The following is a 13,701-nucleotide window of genomic DNA, read 5'->3' as shown; positions in this document are numbered from 1 at the left end:
CTTTGGGAGGTTCACGGTGGAACTTTGTTTGTCTACTAGAGGACGAATGTACTTCGATATGGAATGGTACACACAGAGATTACATCAACCTTCATATATTGCAGACCAGAATTCCAAAGGTTGAGCTGTATCTGGTGGACATTCCAAGTGGAAGTCCTCTCATTAATTATCAGTGTTGCTTCACGTGGTAACTCTGTACTACTGTGCCTTTTTTTCTTTCCTTCTCTGTTTCGCTTTCTGTATTTTATAAGCTCTAATATATACTTCATTTAACGAATGTGTTGGCAAGGAAATTTTTACCCTCGCCTCAAAAATCCATTGGATTACATCGGCTGTAACATAAACTTCGCCAACACTCAACAGGAGCCAGGAGCCTATTAATTCTTTGCAATAACAGATAAGATCAGGAGTCAAGAGTCATTAATTAGCCCAGTGTTGGACGAAATTTGTATTTTATTTTATACATGATATTAGCCCTATCAACATGATACTGATCAGCTCATGAGCTGGATATTTTATCTCCACAACAACGTCTATTTCTGGTCTAAGAGAACAGCTCCGCTGAGCTAGTACGTTTTTTAATTTATGTCATGATTTAAGTGTGTTTTCTCAGCACTGTCAGCTAGGGTTTATAGCAACAAAATGTAGGTATGTGCACATCTTTGTTAATTTATTATTTCATATTAACAATTAAACTACACAAACACAATGAGTAAATAGGTATCAAGCTTTAACAAGGGCTAATGGGCTATAGTAATATTCTATTTATATAGATAACGGTATAGAGAGTGGCCTCTCAGAGGCTCATTTTGGAATTAGAGCAAAGCCAGGAAAGCAAATCCTAACTGCTAAGGATTGAGGGTTGCTAATAACTAGCTCTTCTCCCACTCACAAGACACTTTCTACATTCAGCTAATACATGGGGCTCGAGGGGTTTGGCTTAATCTGAGTCCATCTGAATCTCGTCCCAAGTTCCTGACCGAAAAAAACAAACAAAAAAAAAATCTCATAATGATTATGGAGGTACCAAACACTTCCTATATTTCTCCCGTTGCCGGTGCAAATTTAATCATCACATGAAGACCATTTCCCTCCGTCTTCAGCTTTGTTCCTTCACGTGCCAACTGTCAACATGCGTGTGTGTGTATGTATGAGAGAAAGAGAGAGACGAGTGGTAGCACAGATCTACGTTACAAGTATCATTCAAAGTTAAGAAACAACAAATGGCCAAACACCCAACTCCACTCCTCCACCTGTCCCTTTGCATGCCCTTCTGCCCTCCGTTTGTCTCTATCTCTTCCCTTCTCTTCCCAACCAACCCCCTCCCCCCCCCAAACGCCCAAAGCTACTCTCTCTCTGAAGCCTGAAAAAATTCCAAACTCAGAGTCTCCGGCCGCCTCCAAGTTCTCAAAACCGTCCTCCTCGGACACCCGCACACACGTATAGACAAATCAGAGAGGAGAGGGGAGGAGAGAGGAGGGAAACAACTATACACAGCATTTCATTGTAAATCTCCTCTGAACAAAATTTCCTATTAAACATGAAATCCTAGAGAAAAAAAAAACGGGCGATAATCCTAACAAGTAATAACTGAAATTGAACTTAAAAAGCATATAACTTGAACTAAAAAATATTTACATTTTTTTTGCTGGGCAATCAAGACGATTGGATGATTAGATGGGGTTCATTTTCAGGTGCTGATGGATTCATCGACCCAAACTAAGTGCAGCTTTGACGTCCAACTTCCATGCAAACCCTCCATCGTCCATTCTCCACACGTCACAAGGAACCGTCAACGAGTTCTTCTCCTTCTTACAAGAAAGTTGCAGCCTCACTCGACACGCAAATACCGGGCAGGTCACAGGCAGCCTCTCATTGGTCACTAACCACACCATCTCTGGTCCCGATTCCCCCTCTCCATTCCTCACCATCTTCCTATAAGCTTCGTTCGTCCATCCCATCCTACAGAAACCGTCCGATATAAAACCAGGACACGTGCCTCTCTCCAGATTCTTCCTCTTCTCCTCGTCCGTCCTCCCCAACCCCAACCCTTCCCCATCCACACACGCTTCCGTCACGCACTCAACAATCACCAATGACCCAACGGGCTTTACAGGTTGTGGCATTACCAGGGTACAATCAGTGGAAGCAGACATGCCAGAATTACCCGTCGGATTATTGAAGTTCAGCCAGATCGGTACGTTGTTCGGTGGCGTTTTGATTTCCATTGTCGTCGACGACGACGATGTAATCACGTTTAGATCAAGATCCGATGATACTTTCAGCGGCCTCAAATCTTTGGGTTCGGGTGCCTCAGGCAACAACGGCAACAACGTGGCCACTGTATCTTCTAACCCATCTTTCTTTTCTTCCGGAAACACCCTTCTCTTCCTGTTGCACCGTCGACTGTTGTCTCTAACGTATCTTTTCTTGGCTCTTCCCGTCCTCCCAAACACGTCCTTCTTCTCGGGAATAGACGAAGCAAAGAATGATCCGCCAACAGCTGGTTTAGGTGCGATCGGCCGGAACTTGAGCATTATTCGATCGACCTTTGACATATCGTACGCGTATCGTTCGATGCAGCAGCCTCCTCTACCATCCATGTTTTCCCTCCTCCTCCTTGTATCTGTGTGTCTCTCTCTCTCACACACACACACTCACCCTTCCCTCAACGAGTCTCTTTCTTTCTGACTCTCAATCACAGATCGTAGCGCAGTGAATGCAAGCAAACGAGTTAGCTGATACTTATATCGGCTGTATGAGGGACACGTGTTTAGGTTAACACGTGTATAGTCATTGTTCTCAACAACTCTGATAAGTTATTGGTTGGAAGCGAAACGTGTCGTCGTGGGCCCACGTGATTGGGTTAGATCTAACGAATAGGATGTTGCGGTTGGGCCCCAGGACATAGCCAATGATAAAAGGCAAAATGTAGGGTGGTGATACCAAAAAGAAGGACACGTAGATGGACCTCGGGCGCCGTGTACGGTTTTCAGGGGGATAAAAAGCTTTTCTGGGTGGAGGTTCTGGAAAGTGGACACTCGGGCGAATCGAATTCGGATAGAAACAACAACTTTGGCGTTTCAGCTTTCCATAATTAGAAGGAGATGTGGTGCAACGTGGACGGTTGGATAACGATGTTGTCATGTAAGAGAAGCGATTTTGTCTCCGCGATTGGGGAAAAGGGTTAGACGGTTTCTCTCTCTCTCTTTTTTTTTAAATTACTTTTTTCTCTTTTTTTTCCCTGTAGTCTGTAGTCTCTGTGATCTTACCTGTCCTTTTGTTTTCAATTTAAGGAGTTCCTTTATCTTCTATTTGCAGAGACAAACACTAGGACAGTACGCCTTTTCGCGAATTGAGGGAGCCAAAAAGAATGGGGTTCAAATCGGGTGCCCACTACCGCATCGGATGCCCAGGATCCATTGAAAATTTATGACAAAGGTCGCCTCACTGCCTGTGGGAACTGGGAAGAGATAGTGGATGAATCATGAATGGCAGAAGAAGAGGGTTTAATTGTATGGAAGCTGACATGACAGGCCAAAATATGTTAATGCATGCATGGATTTCTCTATTGGTGTACAGTTGTGTTCCCAAGGACTAGAAGGTCATTTCCATCACTCCTTCAAGGTTTTTTAAAACCGAATTGGACAACCAATCGGTCAAGGGTCCAGTTTACGGGTGAGCCTCACCGTTTAAACCAAACAGACGTTAGAAAAATAAAAAACGATTAAAACCGTTGACCACCCGAATCAGAGGTTTACTGACCAAATCAATGACTTTTGGCAAAATAACAATTCTGAGGTAAAACGGATCAGACCGGTTTCTGAATTTTTCAATCCGACCATCTGATCCGGCCGGTTTTGAAAACCATGCCTTATCTTATGTAAAGAGCTTAGAAACAAAAGAATGTAAGCGAATATTCATGAAGGAAGGGGAACGGGGAAATATCACAATGTCCATTGGAGGAGGACTCATGTGAGCAAAGATGCATCACGGGCTGATCCAGTGTATTATGTCCACGTAACCATTTCTTCATGTACTGTTAACTTAAAAGCTTGCACAGAGAATTAATAATTCTTTGAATTGATTTATTGTCCAATTTACCCCGGTATACACTAAACCCTTTTTATTTCGCAGTCCACGATCCACAGCCTCATCTCTCTACCGTTTTTATTTGTCCTCGACACGTTAGCTCAGGCGTTCAGCATTGTTTTCATATACAGACTGGTGTATGGTAACATGGTATGTCACACGGGACAGGGAGGGCCCTACGGACAGCAGAGGCTGTGAACGTAGACAGCCAATTTTCTTTTTTTTTTTTTTTGAGTCGAATTTCCTAAAATCACTCTAGGACAGGTGTTCTTCCTTTATACTCAGAGCAACTGGATTTGACAGTTGACACCTGGACACATGTCATACAGTAATTGCGTAACAATTACTCAGAGCAACTGGTAACAATTTTTGTTTGAAACCTTATAGCACAGCCATCCAATGGATCGAGCAGTTACAGGGAAGCGATATCAAAAGGCTCATCTCTACTTTGTACATTTTCATTATATATTAGTAGGGTTCAAATGTATATTATAAGATTCGATCAGAAATCGATATATGATTTAAGAAAATTCGATCCGATGTATGTTATATATTTATAAATATAAATATAAATATATGTAATATATATCTTTTCAATATAAAATATATATATAATATGTTGTTTATTTATTTATTTATAAATATGCTTTTTTATATTATATTTTTATAAATTTGTTATATTATTTATTTTTTTTATAAATATATATATGATGAAAATAGTTAAAAAGCTTGTATTTTTTGTTTTTATTTTATTTAAATTAGTATATTTTAATTATTTTTTAATAATTTATTAATTTTTACAGAAAACAAGTGGAATTAGAACAGATCCAAAGATCCAATTTACCCATAGGATTCAAATCTTATCAGATCCAATCAGATTGGATCAGACATGAAGAGTGGTGGATCTGATTAAAATAACCTTAATTGGAATCCGATTCCATTCATTTGCATTCCTATATATTAGTAGACAATACAACCGCTTCTAAAGGGCAGCTAAATATATACTACAACTCCTCTGCTTTTGCTCATTTAACTTTTTCTATTCATGAATGAAGCTGCGCCTATGATGTTGCACAAAAAAAATCAGCAATTCTTCAAACATTTGATAAGATTATATTAGGGAGTGATTATTTGAAAAAAAAAGTGTTTATTCTAATAAGTACTCAGTATTTGGTGAAAAAGCAATTATTTCAAATAATAGTATTATAGATACTTTTAAGATTATATGGTGGGCTAAGACAGGTTAGAATTGTTAAATAAGCACTTAAAAATAAGGTCGATTTTTGGGTTTCTTGAATAAGTGTTTATTGTTGGAATAAATACTTATTTAGGGTTTGATGAATCTATTTTTTGTGCTAAGTACCTCGTCATTTGGTCTGCTTTGAAGCGACCGATGATTCAGAGGCCGAAGTGAACTTTTGTTGGATGAGGATTTGGATGCCGAGTTAACTGGGGCGAGCTAGGTAGGTTAGGTGCCGAACTAGGCAGGTTAGGTAACGAGCTGTATTGATTGTTGAGCTTCATAGTTCTTTAGAGACCTGCAAGGAATCAATGTAAGAGGTCCCAAGGTGGCTATCCCGGCGAGGTCGCCTCGATGCTTAAGTCAGTACTCTCATAGTAGACTGCGAGCTAAAAATCACAAAGTATGAGAGCTAGAATATGCTTATGTGCCCCCTATGTCATTGGGGTTGGTGCCTTTATATAGGCATTATTTGGCATGGGCTTCACGCACTGCATCCGAGATTTTTGAGAAATCGTCTAAGTGGTCCGAGATTCCTTGGGGCAATCGCCATGCACGTTGACCACCCTCCGGATCGTTCGACACGTGAGCCAATTTCCAAGGATCGTGGGAGTGTAAGGATATGTATGCCGAATTTATCGACGAGCACGTCTCGCAGGCCGCCAAGTCGGCGCCCGTGCCAGGTCGCCAGGTCACGCCTGGGCCAAGCCTCCTGGTCGCGCCTGGGCCCGGCCACCGGGTGGGACACCATCAACTTGGCTAAGGCAAGTTTTTGCCTAAGTGGTTATGGATGTCACCTATTTGTTCTGAGGTGCCATATGTCACAATATCATTGGAGGGTCAAATCTGCCCTCATTAGGGCTTATTTCTAAAATGCCAGTAAATAATTATAGGTGGAGTTTCAACCCAAAATAATAACTTATTCAAATAAACACTCCAAAACTTGGCTAACTTTTTTTATTTGAACTAACTTGAATTAGTAAACAATACTACTTTAAAACTATAAAAGGAACCACACAATTATATATATTCTCTTTGAAATTAAAATTCATTTGCCCCTTTTCTGAGTGCAAAAACGAGATCCATGGTTTTCAAAATCGGACCAGACCAAAAAAATTGGGAACCGGTCACTTGATCGGTTTCATTTTCCCCCAAACTTGCTTTTTCCCCGAAAACCATTGATTTTGGTCAGTAAACCGTTGAACCGACAGGTTAACTGTTTGAACTGTTTTGACAATTTTCCAATTTTTTTTTTTAATTTTTTTGTTAGAATGGACCGACCAATTGGGTGGAATGGTCGGACCGTTCAAACCGGTAATCGAACCTTGACCGATTCGGTTTTAAAAAAATTTGACGAGACCTTTTAGATGAATAAGGCATCAAGGATCAATATTGTGTGTAATGCCCTATCCTTCTATATTTTAGAAGACATGTAATAATATAATTTATTTATACTTAACTTATTTAGCCAATTAAGACTTTAAGGGCCAACCATTCTTTTCTACATTTAAGGGCAGCAAGCCTGCAATGTCCCAGTTTATGGTTTTCGAACCGTTGTTGACCAGATGGTTGGATCTTTAGGCTCAGGAATCGTCTAGGCAACAATTTCGTTTTACCCTAAATCTGATTCCTGACCAAAAACTGTTGAATCAATCAATGACCCGTTAATCTGAATAGTCAAACCGTCAACCTATTGATCTGTTCAACGGTTTTGAATTGTTCTTAAATTTTAATTATTTTTTATTTTTAATTTATTTTTATCAAAACAGACTATCTGTTCAAACCAGGTAATCAAACCGTTGACCAAAAAACTGATGACCAAAACGGTTACATTTCCACGCCATTTTTCAAAACATTGTCACAATTGATGTATGTAACTCCATAGAAGTAGTTATAGAAGGTAAAGAATATGGGCCATCCATGTCTTTCCTCCAATGGAATTGCCTCTTTCCATAAGCGCCGGGCCATAGGTTGCCTGAATCTTTTGCTACTAGCTATGATGAAAATAGGGTTACACCAAATACACAAATCTGGTGGTAGATGTCCCCAACTGTTGAAAGTTTATGTCCATATATATTTGACGCTAGGGATCAAATACATCATATAGTTAAAGGGATTTTTGTTGTGTTTTATTACACACCAGCACCACCACTAGGTTGTGCCACCTAGGTGAAACGGAAACATAACAATGGTTTTTGATGTTTACTCTCTGGGGGTGTTTTTTTTTTTTTGGATTTTGAGAGGGTATAATTGGTTAATGGGATTTTGATTCCCATTGACCAAGAATCCCATGTAGATTTTTTCAGATTTATGTAGGGATCAGGGAAATTTTATTTTTTTAGGTATCACCTACCTTTTTTGGGTATCATTTATTTGGGAAATTGATACACATCTCCTAGGTAGGTAAATAATTTTCCCACATCGGAGGAAAGTTGCTAAGACTTGAATGGGACAAAAATATCCTTTTAATAATGGATTTTTATAACTAAAATGGTCATTACCTTATTTACATAGGAAACAAAAGAATATAGGTAAATACATTTACCTGGATAAGTGTTTCTCAAAAAAAAATGTACCCAAATAATTGCATTTACCTGGGTAAATAACTTACTGAAAAGAGAATGGAGCCTCAAAGTGAGGTTGGCATAACCGGAGATAAGAAAAGTATAAAACGGTACAAAATCTGTGTATTTAATGAACCGGCTAAACAAGAGGAAAGTATAATCTTCTATATGAAACTGATGTATCGTATAAATGGAATCGACACACAACACTATGATACCAGAAACCCACTTAGCCAATAAGTTGTTTGATCAGCTTTTATCTGAATGCATGTTATGTTAATATTCCACCTTAAGCCCTGTTTGAACTACAAACATGTGACAACTTTTTTTTTCTTTTTATTTCGCAGTGCCAACATTGCTTTGAAGGCTTGGATTACTAATTTGAAATCCCCTTCTATCTGTATCTGTATTAGTGTCTATCTGCATATCCTAGCTATTAATATGCACTTATATCTCCCTTATGTTTGGCTTCCGTCATTGCAAACCTATGCTCATACCATTCCAACAGCCTCTTACACCCTTACATTAAAAATATTTCTTATAAAATACATTAATACAAAATATTTCGAATGCAAGGCAGTAAAGGCTCTCTCGTTGTACATCTAAGCCGAACTCGTCTCCTTTTTTTTTTTTTTTTCGGCGTGGTTTAAAAGTTAAAGTATTGAATATTGATTAAGGTTGAATTTATAACAACTGTCGTTTCTTTCAGAATTAATTGGATTTTATCAATACAAATTAGTGAGAAAACTATGTTGTCCCATTGGAAGACTAATCATTGCTGTTTAGAGTTAAAGACACAATTTGATCATTTAATACTAAACGACTATGACACATGCAATTTTTAGTTGAAATGGGTCTCGTATGTGATGCGACTCTACACGTATATCTCACCACTTTGTACTTTTTAAAAACCATCTTCAATTTCTATTTATCAACCTCAAACATGTCAACAAGAAATGGCAATAGTAACAAATAAAACCCATGATTGCGGAAACTTATGAGTTATAACCAGCCAAATGCAGTATTATAAAACTGATAACCAATTAGTTGGTTTGCATCAAAATTTACATGGGGTTATAATTTGTTAAAGTTCTTTTGATAACGCCATAAAATTACCATATGTTAAATAAATCATATATATATTTCTAAATTTCAAATTAAGATAAAATTAAAATATTATTATTTTTAAATTATATTATTTTATCTGGGCAATCCCGCGGTGCAGCAAGTAGGTTTGACAACTGAAAAGGCTGCAATTATCATGTATGAACTAAGAACCCAACTTTGCACGGCCCATTGTCATCCTTGAGACCCATAATCGCCCTAACCCATGTAAGGACAAGATTTGATCCCAACTTTGCACGGCCTATTTGGTGTGTTTTTTCATGTGGTCCTTCGGCTGTTTATAGGTTGGGCAGATTGAATTTCGGTCTATTTCTGTTTGGTACACAGAAAATCTAACTGCTAAAAAACAGAATGTCAAAAAGATATGAAAAGTCCATTTTGGGCGGATTTTGGAAAGCACCAAATGAAACTTTTTGTGTCTTTCACGTTTTATTCTCGTGTCAGAAGACACGGAAAGACATACATATGCCAAATGTGCTTCGAGATGCTCAGATATTCATGCAAAAGCTCAATACGTCTTTCGAATGTCAGAGCTATCAGAAGATCTTCCCATAATGATGCGCCAAACGGGCTCTAAATTGTTTTTTCTCAACTGCTGGACACAAGATCTAATATAGATTATAATAACGAGTTGAGATCTACTATCAATAAGATGCTACCAATAGCCAACTAACGGTGGCCTGGTTGGTGGAATTTATGAATCGTTAGCATTGAAACATGGGATAAAGGGTATAGACACACACACACACACACACAGGGAAACGTTGCTATTGAGAGTTGCAGTGGCAATGGTTAGAAGATAAGGGGAGAGAGAAGGAGAGGGAACATCGCTGCTAAGAGTAGCAGCAGCAGTGGTTGGAAGACAAGGGGAGAGAGAGGGAGAGGGTGAGGGAAATCGAGGATGGGAATTTTTGTCTTTTAACGCGGTCTGAAAAACGTCAAATCACATTAAGTTATTGGCTTGACTCTTACAAATTCAGATCTAAAAATTTATTTCGGATCTGAATTTTCTGACTCAACTCAAACATAGGTAGCGTCTGAAAAGTAACATTTTCAGACTTCACATGTCTAAAAGTATTATCAAATGCATCTTAATTTATGTTTTTTTTTTTATTTTTTTTTATAAAAATGTTAAAAATTGCAATTTGACACATAAAAAGGGTTTTTTCGCAAAAATATCAAGGCTATGGCGCATTGGGACAGAGATTTCAAAAAGTTACCCAAAATAAAAAATCACCTCAATCGTACATCGGTGTGCAAATTAATGGCATCCGAAAGTTTTGCATGCATTGAATGTACAACCCGCAACTCGACCACCGGGTCAAACAGGTCAACGATAGAACCGCTGAATTGAATGATTCTTGACAAAGTCAACAATTTTTAACCGCCTAACAGGTCTGGACTAAACTCGATCCACTATGTAAAATTGCGATACAAAGCTTGTAAAATTGCAATATAAGGATGGAAACCTGCAAAATTTGCAAAGAGTTTGGCAACCACATGAATTGAAAGCCTACTTTACTTCAACTTGATAAATAAATGGCGGAACTATATATTTCTGTATTTGTATTGTAAGGGCCTGTTCCTTTCTTAGACCCACCCTACACGGTCTCACCGAATTTGATCATTCAACTTATCTCGTTTGTTCTTGGCTTCTATCTTCTTCTTTTGTATACCCAACTCAAAGTGGATTCTTATCTTCAATTGAATAGCCTTTCCTAAAAAGTGTTGAGTTTTGTTGGAAAGAAAGAGGTATTAAAAAAAATAGAATAATACAGTCAAAATAATCCCCCGGTTGCCATTCCAATTCAAGAGGAATACATCCATTAATCAACTTTCTTTGCGAATGTTCTGACTATTTCAGAATTGCAAGTATTTTGGCAATTCTAGGTTATTTCTTCTTTTACTCTCCAAACAAGTCCTATCCAATTCTTCAAGTCTGAATAGTTTCCACCATTTTTATGAGGTTGTGTAACATGTCGGTGAACCTTTTATTGCTATTATTAATTAAACTATTTTGCATGGTTTTCAAAACTGGACTCGACGGTTAAACTGGGAACCAGTCAAGTGATCCGTTCCATTTTTACCGAAAACCGGATTTTCCCTATAAACTGTTGATTTTGATTAGCAAACCATTGAACCGGGCAGTTAACTGTTCGAACGGTTTTGACCTTTTTGTATTTTTTATTTTTTTTTTGTCAGAATGGGCTGAGCATTCGATTCAAACGGTCAGACAGTTCGACTCGGTAACTGGACCTCTAATCAGTTTGGTCTCCAGGTCCGGGTCGATTTTAAAAACCTTGCTATTTTGGTAATGAAGTGGTAAATTCCCTGATTGGGAGAGGGTGGAAAGAAATTTCGTGGATTTTTATTTTAAATTAAAAATATTAGTTAAAACAAACTCAATCATTACTTGCAACTCTTTAGTGGGCATGAACATGAATTACCTACCCTACCTATTTTATACAATGTTTTCGAACTGCTGTTGATCCGGACGGTTGAACCATTCGGCTCGAAAATCGTTTAGGTAACCAGTTCCATTTTACCCTAAACACAAAATCTGGTAAAAAACTGTAGACCTAGGTAGTCGAATTGTAGACCCGTTCAATGGTTTTGATCATTTTTTATTTTTTAATTATTTCTAATTTTTTTATTAGAACTGACTGTCCGTTCGAACCATTGACCCAGAAACCAGTGACCAAAACGATTTCGTTTCCGGGTTGTTTTTTAAAACATTGATTTTATCTCACTTTGTATGGGATATTGGGATGAGTGTCTCAACTTTAATGCATATAGAGTTTATACACTATAGGTTCGGAGTGGTTGTCTCACTGAGTGCAGAGGTGTCAATTGAACGGATTTGGTCCAACCCAATCCAGTCCAATGTGAGTCGATTTATAAATGGACAGGACCCAATTTGGTTCAAATCAAATCCAATCCAATACATTAAAATGTAAATGGATTGGATTGGATCCAATCAAAACCGAATGAAATATCAATAATTATATAAAAGCACTTTTAGCATTGAAAAAGCATTTTTGTAAAAGTACTTTGATAAAACTATTTTCACAAAAGTGCTTTTACAAAAGCAATTTGTTGAAAGTATTTCGAAAAAGTATTTTTGTAAAAGTGCTTTCATGAAAGTAAATTTTTAAAAGTGTTTTTATAAAAATACTTGTATAATTTTTTTTTGTAAAAATGCTTTCGTGTAAAAGTGCTTTTATTAAACTACTTCTGTAAAAGTGCTTTTCATAAAAATACTTTTGTAAAAATGCTTTCGTAAAATTATTTTTGTAAAAGTGTTTTCATAAAAATATTTTTCATAAAATTACTATTATAAAAGTGCTTTTATAAAAATATTTTTGTAAAAGTACTTTTATAAAAGTAATTTTATGTTGTTTTCAGTTTTAATTGATTTCAAATTGGACAAGGGTTTGGCCTCATGATTGGATTTTTAGAAATTTGGTTTAGGTCTAATTCAAACCAATAAGAATATGGACGAATTTATTTTGGATTGGCCCAATCCAATAATTATAATGGACTTTCCAAATCCGATTTGATAAGGTTTGGATTGGATTGGATCCAAACCAAAACCGATCGATTGATGCCCCTAGCTGTGTGCGATGATATGAATTCCTCTTAATCCAACTTCTTTGCATGCATTAAATTGACAACCATAAATCAAAACAGTATATGTTTGTTTGTCTAGTAATTTTTAGAAAAATATTGTGAAACTAGTTGATTGATAGCATGGTTTTCAAAATTAAACTGGACTGGAAAAGTGAGAACTGGTCAGGTGATCAATTCTGTTTTTTCCTAGAAATATCTATTATTTCCCCAAAAATCATTGATTTGGCCAGTACACCGTTGACCCAGGTGGTCAAACCATTCAAATCATCCAATGATTTTGGCTGTTTTTTATTTATTTATTTTATTTTTTATTACAAAAGGGCCATCCGTTCAGTTAGAACAATTGAAACATTAAACCCAGGAATCGGACCCTGACCGTTGCGGTTTTAAAACCTTGCTTGACAGAATGACAGTGCAACCAAAATGTATTGTCGATTGATGATTAGGATAGGGCAGACATCCAATGCACAAAGTAAGTTGGGAAAGGAAAGGATAGGAGAAAAGGACAGAGAGAGAAGATGAGAACAAAGCGACGCTGTTCGCTGTCCAGGGTTTATCTTTGGCAAACTTTCATTTATTTATTTTTTCTGTTGAAAAGAAAATTTGCAAGGGTCAGGCAAAAGTGGGGGAAAACAGGAGTATATAAGTAGGATTCAAGAAAGAAAATTAGGGCTATTCCATTTTGATAGCGTAGCCTAGGCTGTCAACATGGATAGTGTAGCCTAAGCTATTCCGGTTTCATGCAAGAGATCCTTCGTCAAATGCTACCCTAGGTGTGTGGGGCAAAATAGTAAATGCATCTTATTAATTTTTGTACAAAAAAAGACAATGGGGGTGAATGGGTTAAATGCGTCTTACACGCTTTTGAGCAAGTGGGTTAAGGGCTTATGATAGACCAATCGCACGCCCACATGTGGCTGAGCGCTGCCTACAGTACGGATCTAATAAGGGCGTCATGCAGAGCACAGGTCAGCATTAGATACGGGACCAAAGGTGCAATCCCACGTGGTGACTTCGGATGGCCGCATCCTCAAGGCCGGACTACTTCCT

General features: G+C 37.7%; 1 protein-coding gene across 1 annotated transcript; it reads right to left on the bottom strand.

The window, feature by feature from the left end:
* Positions 1-1,479: 1,479 nt before the first annotated feature.
* On the bottom strand, positions 1,480-2,711 carry LOC148853604 (uncharacterized). The gene has a single exon (XM_088982857.1). The coding sequence runs from the start codon at positions 2,601-2,603 to the stop codon at positions 1,707-1,709; it is 897 nt and encodes a 298-aa protein (XP_088838983.1). The 5' UTR covers positions 2,604-2,711; the 3' UTR covers positions 1,480-1,706.
* Positions 2,712-13,701: the final 10,990 nt, after the last annotated feature.

This window comes from Nelumbo lutea, chromosome 4, assembly GCF_056320005.1.
Source record: "Nelumbo lutea isolate HS-2025 chromosome 4, American lotus-T2T, whole genome shotgun sequence".
Taxonomy (NCBI): Eukaryota; Viridiplantae; Streptophyta; class Magnoliopsida; order Proteales; family Nelumbonaceae; genus Nelumbo; species Nelumbo lutea.
The sequence above is the reverse complement of the archived record's forward strand: the minus strand, read 5'-3'. Positions and strand labels throughout refer to the sequence as shown.

Excerpts from the sequence above, each read along its gene's own strand:
- LOC148853604 (XM_088982857.1), bottom strand. The coding sequence starts at position 2,603 with ATGGATGGTAGAGGAGGCTGCTGCATCGAACGATACGCGTACGATATG.